The sequence below is a fragment of the Rhipicephalus microplus genome, unplaced genomic scaffold (genome assembly GCF_043290135.1).
Source record: "Rhipicephalus microplus isolate Deutch F79 unplaced genomic scaffold, USDA_Rmic scaffold_207, whole genome shotgun sequence".
Lineage (NCBI taxonomy): Eukaryota > Metazoa > Arthropoda > Arachnida > Ixodida > Ixodidae > Rhipicephalus > Rhipicephalus microplus.
The window spans coordinates 113,946-133,135 of record NW_027464778.1 but is presented as its reverse complement, the minus strand read 5'-3'; the positions used below and the strand labels follow the sequence as shown (position 1 = coordinate 133,135).

General features: G+C 53.0%; 1 protein-coding gene across 1 annotated transcript; it reads right to left on the bottom strand.

The window, feature by feature from the left end:
- Nucleotides 1-4,572: 4,572 nt before the first annotated feature.
- On the bottom strand, nucleotides 4,573-6,607 carry LOC142792214 (histone H2A-like). The gene has a single exon (XM_075885609.1). The coding sequence runs from the start codon at nucleotides 5,479-5,481 to the stop codon at nucleotides 5,107-5,109; it is 375 nt and encodes a 124-aa protein (XP_075741724.1). The 5' UTR covers nucleotides 5,482-6,607; the 3' UTR covers nucleotides 4,573-5,106.
- Nucleotides 6,608-19,190: the final 12,583 nt, after the last annotated feature.

Sequence of the window (19,190 nt, the reverse complement as noted above, 5' to 3'; positions counted from 1 at the left end):
GCGTGCAAATGAGGCATTGATGTGATTAGAGAGAAAGCGAGAACATAGAAAAGAAAAAAAAAAAAAAAAAAAAAAGAGGGGGGGGGGCACACGCCGGGGACGAGTAGTCGCAAAGTGTTAAGTGTGCAGTTTATTTACGTGCGGCACACAGGTGAGCTGTTGCAGCTGTGAGTTTTGACAAATATTGCGTGTGTCATGTTCAGTGGACACGATGAAACGTTTTTTTTTTTTTTTTTTTAGCGAACGCGTTGTATCCGCTGGGCTTGTACGTACGCGTACATGAATTGTCGCTTACTCGGTTTGATGTCTCCTTGCCGCTGGGGCAGCTGATACGACTGATACGCCATTTTGCAGCAGTGAAGGGTGCGTGAATGAATGGGCAAGAAACTTAGCAACAGTAACGAGAAAAGAATTAAAAACAAACAAACAAACGAAAGCATGTTTGCCGTGTATATTCAATCTTGTAGTGCAGAAAAATAGTCAGTGCAGCAACCTGCGCGGCCAACGCGCTCCTCGCGAAGAAAAGAGGGAGAGAGAGACGAGCTGGCCGCCGACCAACCGGCGTGCGCCGTTCGCCTTCCTCCTCAGTCTCGCGGGCCGGCGCCGACACCGCGACTCGATCGTGTCGAGCATTCGCTTTCCGGGCGCGTTTCGAAGCAGAAGCAGAAACTTCGGAAGCCGTCATGTCTGGCCGTGGCAAAGGTGGCAAAGGGCTGGGGAAGGGTGGCGCCAAGCGTCATCGAAAGGTGTTGCGTGACAACATCCAGGGCATAACCAAGCCGGCCATCCGTCGTCTGGCGCGCCGTGGCGGTGTCAAGCGCATCTCTGGCCTCATCTACGAGGAAACTCGCGGCGTTCTCAAGGTGTTCCTCGAGAACGTGATCCGCGATGCCGTCACTTACACCGAGCACGCCAAAAGGAAGACCGTGACAGCCATGGACGTCGTGTACGCCCTCAAGCGTCAGGGCCGCACCCTGTACGGATTCGGAGGCTAAGAAGCCAGCGGCGTCGCCTGCAGCCAGCCAACGAGAACACAACAGCCCTCTTCAGGGCTACCCACTTGATGCTTCGGCAGTGTGATCCCAGCGGTTCGCCATACCCGTCCGTCCCTCTTTGCAATATCATTGCGTCATCGCTCAGGTGAGCAGCACCTCGTGTAGTAGTAGCTTGATCGCGCTGGGTACTTGTCACGTTCACCGCATTTCGTTCGCGTCGTCGTCTTTCTCCTGGGTCTGCATGCACGAATCAATCGCCGCATCTGCGAGTTCTTCCTCTCCTTCCTGCAAGCCAAGCTGCTAAAACGGGCCCGTCAAGCGAACGTCGCCTAGTTACCTTATCGCGCGAAGGAAGAAGCCGAGCGCAGCGTTCTACCCTGGTCACTGCATTCTTGGAGACACGACTATGCTCAGGAAGCACGAACTCGCTTTTTTCTTTGGAATGTACACGATCGCGTCACGTTGTGTCAAAATAAATAAAAACGCACTATGTTCTACCGTGGGGCACCCAGACGAAGAAGGGATGTGTACTTACAAATGAAAAAATTGATTGTGACAGGTTGGTCGTGTTTACCGCGCCCGCTGTGCACTCAGAAGTGCCCCATTCAATAACACATTGTGTACATTGTCACGCCTAATAATTTTTGTTTGTTTTTTTTTTTCACACCTGGCGCTGCCGAGCTGCAAAATACAAAAAAAAAGAAAGAAAAGTGGAAGGGGATGTTTAAACAGAATTTCTGCGCAAGTCAGAAGCAAGTACACAATAAGCGCTGCCCATGCAGCGTGCTGAGGGAAGCTGCACTTGATAGAAGTGGCACTCATGTACTGTACTGGTGCTGCGAACACTGCAGTTGTGAAAGCTTTACTTGGACGGACAGCTACGCAACAAGTGTTTCCATTTCGCCGGCAGAGGTGGTCACTCTAGGGAGGCTGGCTTCGCCGCCCACGCGAGAGGGGGGGGGGGGGGGGACTAGCCCATGATGTAAACGCGAGAGGTTCGAGCGCGGGAAATTCGAAAGCAAGGCGCGCTCGCGTGAGCCTGCCGTCAGATGGCGACACCAACCCACGAGCATTGCATTTTCAAGTGCACCCTTGGTTTCCCACCCACCTCCGCACAGGACGAGGCGTGTCGAATGTGTAACCAAGGCGCACGACAGTGGTTCTGCTCAGGCAAGCCTACCTATAACAAAAATTGTTCTCCATGTGTGTACCTTCATTTTCTCGTGAAAATGTGAAAGAGGAGTGAATGGGGCTTTTTGAGGCGCGTGTTGATCTTCGTTTCTATTATGATTATTATTTTTCACCCTTTCATTGAGTCCATTTCCTGCTTTTTGTGCCACATATTTAGCACTTAGAGGTTGGGGGGGGGGGGGGGGATTGCTGATGTGTAAGATGGAAAAGAAGAGGAAAGTGAGCCCCGAAACTGTCTGCATCAGGATGCGACACCTCAGCGGTAGCTCACAAGGGATGGGGGGTGAGGGGGGATTAAAAGGGTGGGAATAAAAGTGTAGAGAAAGAGACATGAGGGAAGCCAGAGTGAGACGACATATCGAGGGAATAGGAGTAAAAATGAAACAAAACATTCGAACGCAAACACCCCGTACATCCAACCGCCATTGAGCGCACCTAGTAGTTTGGCAAGTATGTATGAGTGATTCTTAAGAGGGAAAGGAAGATAAAATTGAGTCCCGTTACTGTCTGCGATTGAGCAAGTAGGCGCGCTCAGTGGCAGTTGGATGTACGGGGTGTTTGTGTTAGAATGTTTTGTTGCGTTTTACTCCTTGTCGTTGCGCGGACGTGTATGCATATACCAACACTGCCGGTGGTCTCTCGTCGTCTTCGCCCATCTACGTAATGGTCGCAAATAAGCGACAACGCAAGGAGCAAGTTTTTTTGGCGTGGCAGTGCGCATTTGCCCTCGGTGATGCGAGGCGCTCTAGTGCGATGCGCGCTGTTGGCGTGAATGGTGGCGTCTCGCACTCCGTCGCGCCGCTTCGGGAAGCGACGAGCTACAGCGTCGATTGATGTGTTGCCTGGAAGGCGAAAGAAATGCGCAGCAGGCTGTATTGTACAGCGGTAGTGGTTTCGTTTCGGTGTACCTCTTTGCAGCCGCGAACTGCACGGTTGCCCGAAAATGAGCGCCAGCCAGCATCCTGGCGTACGCTTCCGCGCTCGCACGCGGACGGGTTCTCACGCTTCGGCCAATGGGAGGGAGAGAGATGGGTCGTGCGGCGAAGCCGCTTTTGCCGATCTCCGGCAGGAGCGCAGTTTCGCTCCGTCAGTCGAGGTGATCGGACGCACGCAGCATGGCCCGAACTAAACAAACCGCGCGCAAGAGTACTGGAGGCAAGGCTCCGCGTAAGCAGCTTGCTACCAAGGCTGCTCGCAAGAGTGCCCCTGCCACAGGCGGGGTGAAGAAACCTCACCGTTACAGGCCTGGAACCGTGGCCCTGCGTGAAATTCGCCGATACCAGAAGTCGACCGAACTGCTGATCCGCAAGCTTCCCTTTCAGCGCCTGGTGCGGGAAATCGCTCAGGACTTCAAGACGGACCTCCGTTTCCAGAGTTCTGCCGTGATGGCCCTACAGGAAGCTAGCGAGGCCTACCTCGTTGGTCTTTTCGAAGACACCAACCTGTGCGCCATCCACGCTAAGCGCGTCACCATCATGCCAAAGGACATCCAGCTGGCTCGGCGCATTCGCGGTGAGCGCGCCTAAGTTGGGCTGCTCCCTGCGCTTCGGTCGACAGGCAAGCAACAACAAACGGTCCTTCTCAGGACCACCAACGTGTCTGCTTTGGCTACGAGACCACTCCAGGCCACGTACTCCGGCCGCACCCTCTTTTGCTGTCATGTTTTGTACGTACGTGGCTGCCGTTGTCTAGCGCGCGGAAGAACGGAACGTCGGCGCGTCGTTATTACGAAGAAATGGCTCAGCTTTGACAAATTCAAGGTAAAAGTGTGTATCATTATGAGTAGACAGAGAAAAGGTAGGCTAGCTTCAGTCGGTGTGTGTGCAGCAGCCGTGCTGCGACCCTGTGGTGTGTCAATTTCATTTATGTGTTTACCTTTTTGCCCGCCGCTTGTAAGGTGTTTTTGAGGGCTTCTGTTTGCGTAACGCCATGGTGACTTGGGCTGCTGGACCCCGGCGCAACTTTTGGGTGCACTCGTAGGAGGTGATGAAGTTTTACCGAGAGACGAAATAAACAATTGTATCGGGCCAGTTGGTAAGGATCCATCTCGCTAGGAAGCGCAGCCACTATTACACAGACCTCACAACACAAGCGCTTAACTTCAACTGAACTTTCATTGCAAACGTCAGAGTTTATAAAGGGGGTGAACAGAGAAAAAGAATAGTAAAAGGTAGACAACAAAAAGCACACGTGCCAGTCCCGCACATTACTGTCTGTTATTCTCTATCACCCCATCCAAAAAACAGTTCTTTCCGCGTGAGCGCGATAGAGAGTGCACTAACACACTCGAAATCATCGCGTGTCATTTCCTTTCATTTCTTTTGAAGCTGAACAAGTTTTTGTGCCATATTCTGGACAATTTTTTTTTTTTTGCAATAAACGTTTAGTTGAAGTTAAGCGCTTGTGTTGTGTGTTCTGTGTAATAGTGGCTGCGCTGCCTAGCAAGATAGACGAAATAAATTGTGTTAGAAGCACCAAATGGAATGCGCTAACGGCGGGTTCTCTCTCTCTCTCTCTCTTTTTTTTTTTTACCTTACGTTTGTTTTTCTATTCAAAGGTATTAAATTTACTCTGTCCCTGTGCTGACCCGTTCAGGTGTCATCGTAAGGATAGACGGTTACGTGTGGAGCTTTTTTTTTTTTTTTTTTAATGAGAAATGACAACGCTTACATGCTCTTTTCTGTCTTTTTCGGTGCCGAGCTGCGTGATTTGGTCGTCTCTTTGCAGCATTTGGCGTCGCGCACTTGTGGCTAACTGATGTCGCGAGGAAATATATATAAAGTATAGAAAAACAAACACGCTTGAGGGTACGAACAGAGCCATCGTGACTGCGAAGCGAAACACGGCCGCGTCACCTGTTTGGGTGGTCCTTAGAAGGACCGTTTGGGGAATGCGGCGAGCGCGCGGAAGGGGTGCTCGCTTACGCCTTCTTCTCCGTCTTCTTTGGAAGAAGCACGGCTTGAATGTTGGGCAACACACCGCCCTGCGCGATGGTGACGCCGGAAAGCAGTTTGTTCAGCTCCTCGTCGTTGCGGATGGCGAGCTGCAAGTGACGGGGGATGATCCGGGTCTTCTTGTTGTCACGAGCGGCGTTGCCCGCCAGCTCGAGCACCTCGGCGGCCAGGTACTCGAGTACGGCAGCCAGGTAGACCGGAGCGCCAGCTCCGACGCGCTCGGCGTAGTTTCCCTTGCGTAGGAGGCGGTGAATACGGCCCACGGGGAACTGAAGCCCCGCGCGGCTAGAACGGGTCTTGCTCTTGCCTTTCGCCTTGCCGCCCTTGCCACGTCCGGACATGGTGTTGCTTTTCGCTTGGTACCGTTGTCAGATAGGAAGGAGACGCGGCGCCGAAACGCTTTGTCCCAGAGTCACACTTAACTCATCAACCCATCATCATCCTACGTCTGTCCCGGTACCACCTCCCCCCAGGGTTGTTTGGGGGGAAGATTTGTTTCGGGCAGACGGCCATGCCCTGGCAAGGGGGCCACCGTTCGGCGCCAGGCGCCGAACAGACGCGGCCTGCCTCCCGGCGTACAAGCCGGGGAGGCCCGACAAAGGGACTACCCTCTGGCGAAGCAACTTCGGTCGCAACGCGCAAAGTGAACGTACCCCGGCAAGGTGGGCTATCACAGCGCGTAGGGTGTGCTGCGGTCATGGCCCGTCTCCTGACCACTAGGGCCCAGCGAGACTTGACACAGGGGCTACCCTTCGGCACGGTAGCTCTCGCCACCACACGCAAAGCGGACGTACCCAAGAACGTGGCAGCGGGGCAGCCCTCGGTCGCAGTGACTTCAGTCACCACAACCAAAGTGCCCGTGCCCTCACACTGTCTCGCGGCTGAGAGCCTGCGACGACACTCCCTCAGGGCAGATGGGCTATCGCTCAGCGCGAGGCGCTTTGCGGTCATGGCCCGTCTCCTCACCACAAGGGTGCAGTAAGACACAATCCATCCTGTGGGGTCTACGGGACTACTATTTGGTGCAGGGGCCAGTGCCGCTGCACGCAAACCAGACGTACCCACGGAAACCGGCACGGCTGAAAGCCGGCTTAGTCCTTCTCGAAGAAGGGAACCACCTTCCGCCTCGACGAGTAAAGTAGCCGAGCCTACAGAAGGGGCCAACACGGACCTTGCGGGTGAAGCCCGACAAGGTGACAGGACCACCTTAGCACATGCGAAGCTCGGGTGAAAGACCATACAGACCAAACTCGGGGGCGACTGGCTCACTAGGCCTAGTCGTGGAGCCTTAGAGAAAGCCATCATTAGAAGTTGATGGTTATCTGCCCTCCTGCCTCACTGAAAATCACTGCCGGACGGTGCCACGTCTCGTAAAACTTCTTTGCACCGAGGCGCTGCCACTCTCGGTGGAGAACGAACCAGACCTCCTTCCGTACTTTTGCAAGCACTTCGTGAAGCCCGGGTCGCCTGCCGTCAAAGACGGCACAGCACCGTGCAACCCACACTTGGTACGAGCACTCAACAAGCAGAAGCACGTATTGCTTAGCCGCTTGTCGCGACAGGGGATGGAGAAAACGAACGGTGTTGAAAGGAACACCTGGGTGGCCAAACAAGCTAGCTATCCTTCGATGGAGGGCAGCTGGTAGTGCGCACTGAGAGAACACGTGAACCAGGTCCTCCAGAGTGCCACAAAAAGGGCACGCTCCTCGTTGAGCAATTCTTGCGAAGGGCCTGAACCTTAGAGGCAGGCGATCTCTGGCCAGGCGATACATAAATGTAGCGCCCTTGGCGTCCAGGAAACCGGCAGTAATTAACCGCCAGTTAGGACTGTATTCGGACAGGTCGTGTTCTCTATAGCGCTCAGGTAACTCGGGAGCGAGTCTATCGACTAACTCGCGGAGTTCGATTGAAACTAAATCTATCTCGGGGTCGACCTCTTGGAGACGGGCCAAAGTAGAAGCGGCCCCTGCATAGAAGGCAGAAGGCGTTCCCGCCCGAGGCACGGAATTCGAAAATGCCCCAGGCGAGAACAACCTCAGCCTGGTGCTCAGGAAATACGATGCGAAGCTTCTAGTAAGGAGCATATCTGAATCAAGAGCTACCCGTGTCCATTTAACATGTAATGCCGTAGTCACAACGCTAAGGTCGGGAATACCTAATCCTCCTTCGTCCCTGCGCAACTTCAACACGGGGCGCGCCACAAAAGGAGAGGCACGACCCCAAAAGAATTTGAGAACTTTCTTTTCCAAAATAACTTTGGTGTGGGGTTTAACTGGCATAACCGAACCTATGTACGTGAGGAAACTGAACAACAGTGATCGAATTATCGTGGCCCTAGCTGTAAGTGGACAAGACAAGGCACCGAGTTCCTTAATCCTGTCAGTCAGCTTTTGCCTCGCTAACCGCCAGTTTTCGGTAGTCAGGCCATCTGGCTCGAAATGGAAACCTAAGATACGTAGGCGCTTCTGTATCGGGAGGCCATGTACAGGACGTGGACTGGAGGGAGCGCAGTTCAGATACATGACTGCGCTCTTCGACTTATTTATTCTGGCGCCGCTCGCCGAGCAGTACCCCTCCATAACATCCAAGACGGTACAAACAGTTGCCTCGTCCGGGACGACAATAGAGAGGTCATCTGCATAGGCAAACATTGCCACCGGGGGGGAACCTGGCGGAAGGGGAAATCTGCCTATGCTGGTGTCTTTAGAAAGCCTCTGCAGGAGCGGCTCGAATGCGAGCACGTAGAGAGCGGGCGACAGTGGGTCGCCCTGTCGGACCCCACGGCACACACCGAACGACTCCGAGACGCGATCTTGTATGACAACAGCAGAGCTAGGACGAAAGTAGAGAGCCCTGACCATGCTGATGAACTTGGAACTGAAGCCCGCCTGCTTTAAAACTTTAAAGATGTACTTGTGACTGATAATATCAAAAGCCTTTTCTTGATCAAAAGAACAAATGATTCCACTTAGTTTGCGAGAGTTCGACCATTCTATAAGGTCCCTGATAGCAAAACCATGAAGTTGGCACGACCTATTTTGGACACAACACGCCTGGTACGGACCCAAAACAGTACTGAGCACTGGAGTGAGTCGAACGGACAGGCACTTAGCTATGAGCTTGTAATCACAGTTCAGGAGGGTGATGGGCCGCCAGGCTCTCAGGTCGGTGCGTCTCGTCTCATCCTTGCACAGGAGAGTGATCCGCCCTTCCCTTTGAGTTGCTGACAGGGTCCCTTCACGGAGGAGCCTGTTTGCCAATGTGGTAAAAGGCCCCCCCAAAACCCTCCAAAACTTGACATAAAACTCGAATGTCAAACCATCGGAACCTGGGCTGCGATTGTGGTTCATGGATTTAAGAGCTGCAAACACCTCCTCTTCGATGAGAGGAGTGTCACAGATGTCAAGGTCCTCGTAAGTTTTGGTGAAAGGAAACGAGTACGGAGTGGGAGGTGGTTCGGCGTAAAGGTTCTTATAGAACTGTCTTGCCACCTCTAATACTTCGTCCTGCGTTTCCACTAAGCCGCCTGTGTTAGGATCGACCAAAGAGGTTATCGCTGAGCTCTTCCTAGCCAAGTGTCTGCGAAGGACATTTCTGCTGCACCAAGCCTCCATTTCCCACTGCTCTGCGCGTGCTGTGGCCCGCAAGCGGTCCCAGCGTCGCTGGAGCAGGACTCTATATTCTTTGCGCAGTGAAGTAAGAGCCGCGGTTACCCCCAGGCCGCAGGACAATGGCTTTGAGAGCAGGAGGATCGCGTCAGAGACCGCTTTGATCTCGGCGCGCTTCTCCCGCGCCCGCCTCTTGCCCCAATCCCGAAAGCGCTCCGCGACTCCGGCCTTCACCGTGTCCCAATCGCTACCGTCTAAGTTCTGTTCGCCAAGGAGTGAACCTATGAGGTAGGTCGCCACATCTTTTGTGGCGTCCTTATCTTTAAGGAGCCGTGGATTTAAACGCCACGGTCGCTTGCCCCATGGCACCAAACTAGAGTCGGCAAATCTCAGAGCAAGGAGGCTATGGTCACTCAACGCGGAAGAACACAGCCAGCTAGAGTGCATGCTAGGAGCAAGCGAGGGCGAGACATAAAAACGATCGATCCTCGAGCGGCTCCCCCTCCCCGTCCAAGTCATGCCTGACTGGAGAGGACGGAGGGACCGCCAAGCATCGACAAGCCCCAGCTCTTTAACAAGCTCCCGCAACTCTAGCTCGCCGTTTCCGTCTCTAAACTTTGGAGTTCCTTTGAGGGAAACGCGATCCGCTTTTTCTAAAACACAGTTGAAATCGCCTACTAAAATGACACGGGAAGGGCCAACTAGATAAGAATCTAGGGAATTAAAGAAATCTTTCTGCTGTCCGCGCTTTGCTGGAGCATACACATTCACAATTCTAACGCCAGAGTCAAGATCCACTGACAGAACACGGCCGTCCGAATCCCTGGCGTAGCGTAGCACAGAACCGGTGAATCGTGGCATTAAAATGACAGCAACTCCCCGGCAATGTGCGCCACCATAATTCCAGTAGGATTTTGTGCCAAACGTTCTGTCAAAGTTCTTAATCTGTTGCAATTTAGACACAAAAGTTTCCTGCAAAAGGAGAATGTCTATTTTTCGAGACCGAGCTAAATGAATGACCTCAGCTTGTTTCGCTGCTCTAGTAATACCCCGACAATTAAAGGTAGCAATAGTTAGAGAAGAAGCCATGATGAAAGATAGGAGAGAAGACAGACTCTAGAATAGGCAAGAAGCGAAAAGAAAATCACAGAAGAGAAGAAAACAGCAGATACTCGAAGGTATCAGCTGCTGAAAAGCTACCTAATATAAGACCTACGAACGAGAGTCCCCCTCGGAGAGGGAATCCTCGTTCGTGGACGAGTACACTGTGTTAGACATTAACGAACACTCGCAATTGCCTGGTCCACAGTTAGGGCAAGAAGAACTGTTGTTCAACTCACCCGTGGTACCGTCCGTGACAGTCGACGAGGTGGACTCCTCGTCGGACTCTGTCGCTGCGGCTCGCTTCGGAACCGGGAGGTCGTCCTTAGGGCTGCCGGGGCCGCCGCTCGGAACCGCCGCCAGCCTCTCCTTGGAGGGCCCTGGTGATCGGTTGGCGCGCCGCTTCTTGCCCCGAACAGCGTCCGTCCAGCTCATGGGTTCCTGTGTCTCCTCGGCAGCATGCGCGTCAGCAGGGCTGGTCCCGGGCGCACCGGCAGGCGAGGCCGGCGACGGCTCGGCGGCAGCAGAGAGGGTGGGGGCCTCAGCTAATTCCGACCCCGCCTCCTGCTCTTCCCCTCCTGGAGCCCGTTCGCTAATGGGCTCTGGCTGTGGCTGGGTCGAGCCCTCGGCGTCCCCCGGAGCAGCCTCCCGATCCTCCGCAACGCCGCTCACCTGCTCCTGGGAAGAAGAAGAGGCTACAGGCGGGGCGGCCGACGAATTCGTCCGCGCCTTGCACTGTGAGGGGCCATGATCGCCGCCGCAGTGCCTGCATTTTACCGCGCACTGGTCGTGACCAAAAGCCCCACAGCGCACACACTGTGGCACAGTGCACTTCGCCGCATGGTGTCCAGTCTTGTAGCAGCGCCGGCAAACCCGCGCGACGCCCTCATACTCAAACTGGACGATGACGTCCCTCACCTCGAGCAGGTTGGGGACACTCTTGTGCATCTCCATTTTGATCATGAGGACGCCGGTCGAGACCCCCGGCAGATACGGTGATTCCTCTCGCGCCACTTCCAAAACCTTTCCAAACCTCTCCAACAGTTGTACTATGATGCGCTTATCCGCGTCCGCCGGGAAGCCAATGATGCGCACCACCTTGACCCGAACACCTCGGTACTGAAACCTGATCCTCGCATCGCGAATGGCGAGGACGGGATCGTCTAAAAACCGCCGATTCGCCTCGTCATTCGCGAATGTCACCTCAAACTTCCCTAAGCCATAATCCTGAACACACGTCAGCTCACTGGGCGTGAAGCGCTTCACGAGCTCTTTGCAAATGTCGGCACTGCCGACGCCCTTAGGCACGCGTGCGTAGTGCACCCGCGGCCTAATCTGCGAGAGCAGACTGGTAGACATCGTGGTACCACCACCACGAGGCTACCAAGTCAGTTAGGAGCTAGCCTAACCTGAAAAAAAAAAAAAAAAAAAAGAGGGCAGAGAAAAGGGGACAAGAAACCTCACCAAAACCGACGAAAACCTGTGCAGGAGTCCGCCGGGTCACCGCATGCGAACAGCGGGTCTCCTCCTACTCGAACCAACCAACACCTCCAACGACGCCGGTTGCCGAAAAAGAGAAAAGCTGCTGCCTTCTAAGATGAGAGCCGTGCTCGAATGGTTTCCGTTGCCACCATCGCGCGCCGCCGCTCGCGGGGAACGGATGAGAGTGTGAGAGAGAGAAGCCGTGCGAACCAATGGGGCGCGCGCGTTGTGCTGATCTCGTCAACACCCCTCGCTCATATTTAAGCGCGGCGAGACGGGGGGACACGCGCATTCGACTCTGGTCTCGCGTGCGTGTTGTGTGAAATCATGCCTCCCCAACCGTCTGGCAAAGCCGTCAAGAAGGCCGGCAAGGCGCAGAAGAATGTGCGCGCCACGGACAAGAAGAAGAAGAAGCGCCGCAGGAAGGAGAGCTTCTCCATCTACATCTATAAGGTGCTGAAGCAGGTGCACCCCGACACTGGTGTCTCCAGCAAGGCCATGTCCATCATGAACAGCTTCGTGAACGACATCTTCGAGCGTATCGCCGCCGAGTCGTCACGCCTTGCTCACTACAACAAGCGCTCGACCATCACGAGCCGGGAGATCCAGACCGCGGTGCGCCTGCTGCTGCCCGGAGAGCTGGCCAAGCACGCGGTGTCCGAGGGTACAAAAGCCGTCACCAAGTACACCAGCTCCAAGTAGGCGTGCGTCGTGGGCCACAGCGAGCAACGACAAATCAACGGCTCTTCTCAGAGCCACCCAAATTGTCTGCGTCGGCATAGGGGTTGTGCTGAGAGATTCGGCTCCGAATCCATCCTCTTCTCTCTGTTGAACACCGCTAGCAGGAGCGTTGGTGTGCCGCGCTCGACGTGTGTGCTCGGGGAGGTTGAACAGGTAAATTAGAGAAGACCGAGTGCGCGGAGAAAAGTGCCACAAGTACGGTAATGGAGGGAAAACAAAACCAGGAGCGTGGTAATTAAAAAAAAAAAAAAAAACAGGGGGAAGGTGGCCGCTTCTCTCAAAAAAAGGTAACATGAACTCGAGTGTGTTCAGCTCTTGGGAAATGATAGAATAGGAAACTCGCGTCAGCGCTTGCCCGAGCAACTCCGACATGTCGGGCCAAATATGAAGGGGTATACACGGTATGCAGTGCATGCGGAGAGAAGGAAACTGCCGAACACTTGATAATGCTATGTAAAGGGCTTCACCTTATAGTTTAGAATGATGGCGCAGAGTTTTTCAAAAGCACCGGGGTTTAGAGACGGGGGAGGGCAAAATAGACTTTAGGCGGGTAGAATTAACTAGAAGGTGGTTATCTTATTGGTGGCTAAAGTCAAGGCAAGAGTGAAAACTAAACCATTCACTGCAAAGCACCGCGGTCCTATACTTCACTATTTAAAGAGAGAAAAAAAACAAGATAAATGTAGCTGTTTGTTAGGTCAGCATTATGGCTAGGTGGTGATAGCTGCCGCCCGATGTGAAGGGTACAGCCACATTCATCAGACAGCGCAGAGTTCCTTCTCTGCCACGCCATTCATTTGTTTACGAAATTGGGGCATTTATTTCTTGAGAGCGCAGGGCAGGCCCGTTTCGAGACTGTAGGAGGAGTGAATGTAGCTTAAAGTGCGTGGCGCGGTGAAAAATGTGCGGAAGCATTGATGCAAGAAAAGATAGGGGAGAAATATATAGACGCATGTGACAATAGCTGTAGAAGCAGAAAAGCGTGGCGGCGGACTGCATGCTAATTATTGTCCGAAAGCAAAGTATCGACAGCCCGAGTGAAGGAAAAAACAAAACTGTGCGTACGCATGACAGGGGTACCACGCAGGTGATTTATATAGTGCACAAAGAAGTACGAAATCCAGTAAAGAAAGGCGGTCGACACGAGGTATGGGCATTTCCCGTTTTCGCACCGAGTGCTCCGTTTGCGCGTCGCCGAAAGAAACATAGCCAGGCCGGCCAGCAAACGACACTGCTCGGCTTGACGTTTACATAATCACACGGTGTAGCGGAACACTGTGTTCTCTTCGAAAGAACAAATGCGCCTGTGCTAGGCACAAATGAGTGGTACGTTCCATTCGGAATGTGGTGGGAAACTTACCTTAAATGAATGAGCGGACGCACCGTTTATTTCCGCTTTGTTTTAGATTACTGACTATGTTCGGCGGGTCGACAGTGCATTTGTATGAAGCTTTCAAGCGCGATCATTTTGTAATTTCGCATCGTGCGTCCCTGCCACAAGTTCGGGGAAGGAATACTTTCAATATGGGAACCCTCATGATTGTGAAAGATGAAACTGCGACTACTTAAACACACTTGCACCACAGAAATGGCACGCGCAGTTTGGTATTGGGGCACGTGAGAAGGGAATACAATAGATGGGCATTGGCGCGCATCTTTTTTTCTTATTGATATGATATGTAAGGAGATGTCGGCGCACCATTATGGCGCCGGCTACTCCTTGGCCGTTGAGTTAAACTTGAACACGTATCTTGAAGCAAAACGTACAAAGCAGTGCATGGAAAGTAGAAAACTCGGGCAGAGATATGCAAAGACACACTTACACTTATACGCACATATCAGAACACAATGGTAAGTAAATGTTCGAAAGTCAATGAATGAAGTCTCTGATATAATGTCCCTCGATAATATTCGGTCCACCAGCACAAAACAGTAGAGCACACGTCTGGTCCGTATAAAGATGCATTCGCTCGTGTGTACATAATTGTCGACACGTCATTCATTTCACAACACACACATGATGAGAGTCACGTGATACTGTACATAATAAGTACATTTGTTACAAATGAAAGTTCGTTATTTCTTAATACTTATCAGCAATCCCGCTGTCTTGTAAAGAACGTGTTGATGCTTTTAAAGCGTGCGACTGTAAAACTCGAGTAGGCCACGGACCCAGAAGTTTCTTCATGTTAAACGGTCTGCGGTCTAATGCCAACTGTTCGGACTTAAGACGGCGTCTCGTGATGTGGACAGTCTACGAGAAGGTGACATACGTCTTCATCTATCAATCCGCATTCGCATTCGGGACTTTCAGCTCTGCCGTGTCTGTGCAAAGAAAAAAAAAAAACAAATGTTTTTGTGTATGCCGTGCCTAGCCTCAATCGGTCAATTAGAGTTTCCGATATTCTATCTAATGCCAGCGTAATTTTTAATTCAATAAATGGATCGATGTGGTATAAATCGCACCTCTTTGTACTTTGGTCAAACCAAGCAGTTTTGCTCATTCTGAAAGTTGTATTCTTTATAATACTACGCAATTCACTTTTTTCGAAATATTGGTTGCCACGATGTGTAGACCTACTTTGTGTGCTCTGGACGGCTCTGGAAGGCCAACTGCAAATCTTCTTTGCACAGCTGATGCCGTCCGGATAGTCGTTGATAGATTACTTAACAGGTTGTCAGCCTCCGAAGGTATTATGTAAGCGAAAGTACGCATGCGTAAAACATGCAGCGAACGAACACTCTTCCAACGCTGTAAAGAAGAAAGAATGCATAAAGGGTGGTGCATTTTACGCTCCAATCTCGTCCTATGTAAGGCGCTTTAGAGTTAGGGCTGTTTTGCCTGTAATTGCGTGACCCTTGCAGGGTTCCTCACAGTGCAACCGTGCACTTGAAACGGGCAGGTGTTGAACCACCCCGCAAGGAGATGGGGAAACTTCGCTGCGACCGGACCGCTTGACAGTCCGTGTTTACGGGAGGAGAGGCGCGCCCGAGAGGAGGTGCGCTCTCACTCTCTGCCGTCCCCGTGAATGCTGAAATGAGCGCGGTCGCGTTGCGTGGCTTCGGTGAAACTGCCGTATCGCGATATGTAGTGGAGCTGCCACAGTAAAATTTGAGACACGCGTAGCCAGCCAAAGGTGCTGTTACTTTGCCGAATTTCACGTGCCGGCGTCCACAACAACGCGAGCACGCTTTGTTTAGAAATTTCCGGCCATGAGGCCGTGCCCGGACCGCGTGTGTTAGTCCCTTGGTTTGGCGACAAGGATGGCGTCAAAGTGACGCCGTGAAACGGGTTTCGTGCGTGCAAATGAGGCATTGATGTGATTAGAGAGAAAGCGAGAACATAGAAAAGAAAAAAAAAAAAGAGGGGGGGGGGGCACACGCCGGGGACGAGTAGTCGCAAAGTGTTAAGTGTGCAGTTTATTTACGTGCGGCACACAGGTGAGCTGTTGCAGCTGTGAGTTTTGACAAATATTGCGTGTGTCATGTTCAGTGGACACGATGAAACGTTTTTTAGCGAACGCGTTGTATCCGCTGGGCTTGTACGTACGCGTACATGAATTGTCGCTTACTCGGTTTGATGTCTCCTTGCCGCTGGGGCAGCTGATACGACTGATACGCCATTTTGCAGCAGTGAAGGGTGCGTGAATGAATGGGCAAGAAACTTAGCAACAGTAACGAGAAAAGAATTAAAAACAAACAAACAAACGAAAGCATGTTTGCCGTGTATATTCAATCTTGTAGTGCAGAAAAATAGTCAGTGCAGCAACCTGCGCGGCCAACGCGCTCCTCGCGAAGAAAAGAGGGAGAGAGAGACGAGCTGGCCGCCGACCAACCGGCGTGCGCCGTTCGCCTTCCTCCTCAGTCTCGCGGGCCGGCGCCGACACCGCGACTCGATCGTGTCGAGCATTCGCTTTCCGGGCGCGTTTCGAAGCAGAAGCAGAAACTTCGGAAGCCGTCATGTCTGGCCGTGGCAAAGGTGGCAAAGGGCTGGGGAAGGGTGGCGCCAAGCGTCATCGAAAGGTGTTGCGTGACAACATCCAGGGCATAACCAAGCCGGCCATCCGTCGTCTGGCGCGCCGTGGCGGTGTCAAGCGCATCTCTGGCCTCATCTACGAGGAAACTCGCGGCGTTCTCAAGGTGTTCCTCGAGAACGTGATCCGCGATGCCGTCACTTACACCGAGCACGCCAAAAGGAAGACCGTGACAGCCATGGACGTCGTGTACGCCCTCAAGCGTCAGGGCCGCACCCTGTACGGATTCGGAGGCTAAGAAGCCAGCGGCGTCGCCTGCAGCCAGCCAACGAGAACACAACAGCCCTCTTCAGGGCTACCCACTTGATGCTTCGGCAGTGTGATCCCAGCGGTTCGCCATACCCGTCCGTCCCTCTTTGCAATATCATTGCGTCATCGCTCAGGTGAGCAGCACCTCGTGTAGTAGTAGCTTGATCGCGCTGGGTACTTGTCACGTTCACCGCATTTCGTTCGCGTCGTCGTCTTTCTCCTGGGTCTGCATGCACGAATCAATCGCCGCATCTGCGAGTTCTTCCTCTCCTTCCTGCAAGCCAAGCTGCTAAAACGGGCCCGTCAAGCGAACGTCGCCTAGTTACCTTATCGCGCGAAGGAAGAAGCCGAGCGCAGCGTTCTACCCTGGTCACTGCATTCTTGGAGACACGACTATGCTCAGGAAGCACGAACTCGCTTTTTTCTTTGGAATGCCCACTACACGATCGCGTCACGTTGTGTCAAAATAAATAAAAACGCACTATGTTCTACCGTGGGGCACCCAGACGAAGAAGGGATGTGTACTTACAAATGAAAAAATTGATTGTGACAGGTTGGTCGTGTTTACCGCGCCCGCTGTGCACTCAGAAGTGCCCCATTCAATAACACATTGTGTACATTGTCACGCCTAATAATTTTTGTTTGTTTTTTTTTCACACCTGGCGCTGCCGAGCTGCAAAATACAAAAAAAAAAGAAAGAAAAGTGGAAGGGGATGTTTAAACAGAATTTCTGCGCAAGTCAGAAGCAAGTACACAATAAGCGCTGCCCATGCAGCGTGCTGAGGGAAGCTGCACTTGATAGAAGTGGCACTCATGTACTGTACTGGTGCTGCGAACACTGCAGTTGTGAAAGCTTTACTTGGACGGACAGCTACGCAACAAGTGTTTCCATTTCGCCGGCAGAGGTGGTCACTCTAGGGAGGCTGGCTTCGCCGCCCACGCGAGAGGGGGGGGGGGGGACTAGCCCATGATGTAAACGCGAGAGGTTCGAGCGCGGGAAATTCGAAAGCAAGGCGCGCTCGCGTGAGCCTGCCGTCAGATGGCGACACCAACCCACGAGCATTGCATTTTCAAGTGCACCCTTGGTTTCCCACCCACCTCCGCACAGGACGACGTGTCGAATGTGTAACCAAGGCGCACGACAGTGGTTCTGCTCAGGCAAGCCTACCTATAACAAAAATTGTTCTCCATGTGTGTACCTTCATTTTCTCGTGAAAATGTGAAAGAGGAGTGAATGGGGCTTTTTGAGGCGCGTGTTGATCTTCGTTTCTATTATGATTATTATTTTTCACCCTTTCATTGAGTCCATTTCCTGCTTTTTGTGCCACATATTTAGCACTTAGAGGTTGGGGGGGGGGGGGGATTGCTGATGTGTAAGATGGAAAAGAAGAGGAAAGTGAGCCCCGAAACTGTCTGCATCAGGATGCGACACCTCAGCGGTAGCTCACAAGGGATGGGGGGTGAGGGGGGATTAAAAGGGTGGGAATAAAAGTGTAGAGAAAGAGACATGAGGGAAGCCAGAGTGAGACGACATATCGAGGGAATAGGAGTAAAAATGAAACAAAACATTCGAACGCAAACACCCCGTACATCCAACCGCCATTGAGCGCACCTAGTAGTTTGGCAAGTATGTATGAGTGATTCTTAAGAGGGAAAGGAAGATAAAATTGAGTCCCGTTACTGTCTGCGATTGAGCAAGTAGGCGCGCTCAGTGGCAGTTGGATGTACGGGGTGTTTGTGTTAGAATGTTTTGTTGCGTTTTACTCCTTGTCGTTGCGCGGACGTGTATGCATATACCAACACTGCCGGTGGTCTCTCGTCGTCTTCGCCCATCTACGTAATGGTCGCAAATAAGCGACAACGCAAGGAGCAAGTTTTTTTGGCGTGGCAGTGCGCATTTGCCCTCGGTGATGCGAGGCGCTCTAGTGCGATGCGCGCTGTTGGCGTGAATGGTGGCGTCTCGCACTCCGTCGCGCCGCTTCGGGAAGCGACGAGCTACAGCGTCGATTGATGTGTTGCCTGGAAGGCGAAAGAAATGCGCAGCAGGCTGTATTGTACAGCGGTAGTGGTTTCGTTTCGGTGTACCTCTTTGCAGCCGCGAACTGCACGGTTGCCCGAAAATGAGCGCCAGCCAGCATCCTGGCGTACGCTTCCGCGCTCGCACGCGGACGGGTTCTCACGCTTCGGCCAATGGGAGGGAGAGAGATGGGTCGTGCGGCGAAGCCGCTTTTGCCGATCTCCGGCAGGAGCGCAGTTTCGCTCCGTCAGTCGAGGTGATCGGACGCACGCAGCATGGCCCGAACTAAACAAACCGCGCGCAAGAGTACTGGAGGCAAGGCTCCGCGTAAGCAGCTTGCTACCAAGGCTGCTCGCAAGAGTGCCCCTGCCACAGGCGGGGTGAAGAAACCTCACCGTTACAGGCCTGGAACCGTGGCCCTGCGTGAAATTCGCCGATACCAGAAGTCGACCGAACTGCTGATCCGCAAGCTTCCCTTTCAGCGCCTGGTGCGGGAAATCGCTCAGGACTTCAAGACGGACCTCCGTTTCCAGAGTTCTGCCGTGATGGCCCTACAGGAAGCTAGCGAGGCCTACCTCGTTGGTCTTTTCGAAGACACCAACCTGTGCGCCATCCACGCTAAGCGCGTCACCATCATGCCAAAGGACATCCAGCTGGCTCGGCGCATTCGCGGTGAGCGCGCCTAAGTTGGGCTGCTCCCTGCGCTTCGGTCGACAGGCAAGCAACAACAAACGGTCCTTCTCAGGACCACCAACGTGTCTGCTTTGGCTACGAGACCACTCCAGGCCACGTACTCCGGCCGCACCCTCTTTTGCTGT